Source organism: Dipteris shenzhenensis, chromosome 26 (genome assembly GCF_047967505.1).
Source record: "Dipteris shenzhenensis isolate YYH24624 ecotype China chromosome 26, Dip_SZ_1.0, whole genome shotgun sequence".
Classification (NCBI taxonomy): Eukaryota; Viridiplantae; Streptophyta; class Polypodiopsida; order Gleicheniales; family Dipteridaceae; genus Dipteris; species Dipteris shenzhenensis.
The window spans coordinates 328,566-331,064 of NC_141621.1; the positions used below are offsets into that span (position 1 = coordinate 328,566).

General features: G+C 43.7%; 1 protein-coding gene across 1 annotated transcript; it reads right to left on the reverse strand.

Moving 5' to 3' along the window:
- Nucleotides 1–1,044: 1,044 nt before the first annotated feature.
- On the reverse strand, nt 1,045–2,256 carry LOC147884503 (uncharacterized). Its single transcript, XM_087397924.1, has 3 exons — nt 1,896–2,256; nt 1,619–1,807; nt 1,045–1,529 (listed from the first exon to the last, which is right to left on the reverse strand). Exons 1-3 carry the CDS (start codon nt 2,254–2,256, stop codon nt 1,162–1,164), a joined length of 918 nt encoding a protein of 305 aa, XP_087254050.1. The 3' UTR covers nt 1,045–1,161.
- Between the last annotated feature and the right edge of the window lie 243 nt (nt 2,257–2,499).

Consider the following 2,499-nt stretch of genomic DNA (forward strand, 5'->3'; position numbering starts at 1 on the left):
AAAAGATTTACAAGTATAGATGATCTGATCAAGGAATTCATAGCTGAATTCTCTCAAAGGGAAATCAAGCATGATACAGTGGCGAGAATTTATAGTTTCAAAAAACAGTCGAAAGAACCTATTTGTTATATCCAATCATAGTTGAGTAGCTTATCCTTTGGATAATGGTTGTAAAATAGAGTATTTCACACCTAAGCTATCTAAGCTAGAAAAGAAAGTGCTTGGATGGAGTCTAACACAAGAGCTTTATATACTAGTTAACTTGGGATGCAAACTAACTTGACAAGAGAGTAAAACAACTAGTAAAATGACAACAATTGAGGACCGTATTTACATGGAGCTGGTCCCCCCCTGCAAAGGGCTTTGTATTACAAGATTACTCGAGAGAGAGAGTCTTTTTACAGTACAACTTTGCACGCACCTTGTAAACCATCTTGATGCCATGAAAATAGAAGGTTCATACATCATTAATCACATTTCATTACTCCTACTCCTCAATCCGAAGACCTCAAGCACATTCACAGGTGAGGAGAGCTAGCAGGGATGGATGGTAGATTGAGAAGAAAAAGAAGTATTTCTAGAAGAAAGTAGTACTCTTCCTATATACTTCTACTTATGCAAGAGGTAGACTCTTGCCATAGCAGGCATAGTGTAGTAAAGAGAAGCATGCTTGTGAGCTTGGCACTTGCTTTGGATTTGCATTCCATTATCAAGTGTTGTTGGTGTAGACTTGCTCCCTCCTTGTAAAATGAGAGGTTCTTGTTCCTTATATGCAATGAAAAATACACACAAACTCTAGAGAAGGAAGAGATTTACTCATGGTTGCATGCTATTGGCTAGCCCCAAATGTGTGTTGATTGTCATGATATTAATATGGTATATTAATGACCAAACAACTCCCATATCTATATCTTCATTTGATTGAACATGATACAGATCCGTAAGGTTGAAATACTTTAAGAGAAACAGATTGTTAGTGCCCAGTAGCACATGGGACATGTAGTATACAAGTGTCATGATATTAGTTACCAAACAACTCCCATATCTATATCTTCATTTTATTGAACATCATACGGGTCCCCCTTATTGATGTTTCCACACCTTATTTTCACATGCACGTGAAGCGAGTTGCTGAATAGGGTGCAGGTATAATTTAACTACCTATAAGCACATAAGTACCAGTCCTGCAAGCACAACCCACGATAGAGACTGCACGAAGGCATTCTCAGCTCGTACGTCATCTTGTGGAGGAGGTTGACGCTGTGCAGGGGGCGGAGGGTCGATGGAAACCACTTGTCCTTGCTCCATGCTGCGTAAGAATGCGTTGCGTATGCGGGTTCGCCCCACCCTGTAGCGGACAGGCACCAACACGCTAGCATACACAGCAGCCCCATTCTGCACAGCCAGGCTGTAGTATTGGAGATTGTTCCTTTGAAAGGAGCCATTCTCTTGGTTGTCAATCCTCCAGCCTTGGCGGTGAGGAGTATAATCCTGAGGGCGTGGGCGACGTGGAAATTCCACCATTGTGGTGTGTATATTAACATCATCGAACGTCAACAAAGAAGTTAAACCACAAATTCAACTGACCATTTTTTCTGCTTTCTTCGTTGTTAGCTGACCTGTCCCAAGTTGCGGTCCATGTTGTCAAGGTCCCACAAACGCACAAGGTTTTGTATATCTTGAATGTCATCTTTGGTGGGCGGAGTGATCGTGACCTCTCGCTTAGGGCGGGCTGGCTCAAGAGACTTGGCATAGTCACGCACTTGAGGGTCGTCCGAAGCATCGTAGGTACCGAAACCAGCCGCATCTACAGGATATTTTTCGCCTTTACCTTTAGGCCAGCTCCCTCTTTATCAAACAAACATTTGTCACACACAGACAGTAAATATTTGTACCATTCTCTGGTGAGTCGTATGGCTGCTGGGGATTGACTAGCCACAGGAGGCGTCCTTCGATGTTGGCGACGTTGCGGTCCAGATCCACCTCAAAGTCCACATAGCTCTCATTTATTCTCCTGGCCGATCCCTGCATTATGGTGGTGCCCGTGAGCCTCACATTCACACACGACCGAAGGAACTTGCCAGGCATGTTCCCTGAAAACTGCACAGTGCCGTCGCGGTTCTCGAGGTAGAAATTCAGGTCAAGCTCCGATTGCACCCATTCTCCATCAGACGTCAAGCACAAGGCCTGTAGTAGTTTTCCGTCCTTTTCGAGCTTAATATCCCGGGAGCTTCTGGAAAAAATGCCACCCTGCATGGCCGATCACAATTCGTCAATAACTTTAATATGATCAGAAACATGCTTCTTGTATTAATTAGATCAGGGACTCACAGCCATGCTTTCAAATACAATATCGAGCGCTGCAACTTAACATGATATCAAGGAGGACCGGCACATGCTATATATACAGGGCGGAAGTATCGAATAATCTGCTCTTTTCCAAGAGGTCCATCCCACCTGCGAGTGCCCGTCTATTCTTTTGCTGCCTTTATTCTTTGC

Bases quoted from the DNA above. Each gene is read 5' to 3' on its own strand.
- LOC147884503 (XM_087397924.1), bottom strand. From the start codon at position 2,256: ATGCAGGGTGGCATTTTTTCCAGAAGCTCCCGGGATATTAAGCTCGAA. The intron at 1,808-1,895 runs GTACAAATATTT...AATATCCTGTAG, and splicing joins ATACGACTCACCAGAGAATG to ATGCGGCTGGTTTCGGTACC. The intron at 1,530-1,618 runs TCAGCTAACAAC...TTAATATACACA, and splicing joins GGACCGCAACTTGGGACAGG to CCACAATGGTGGAATTTCCA.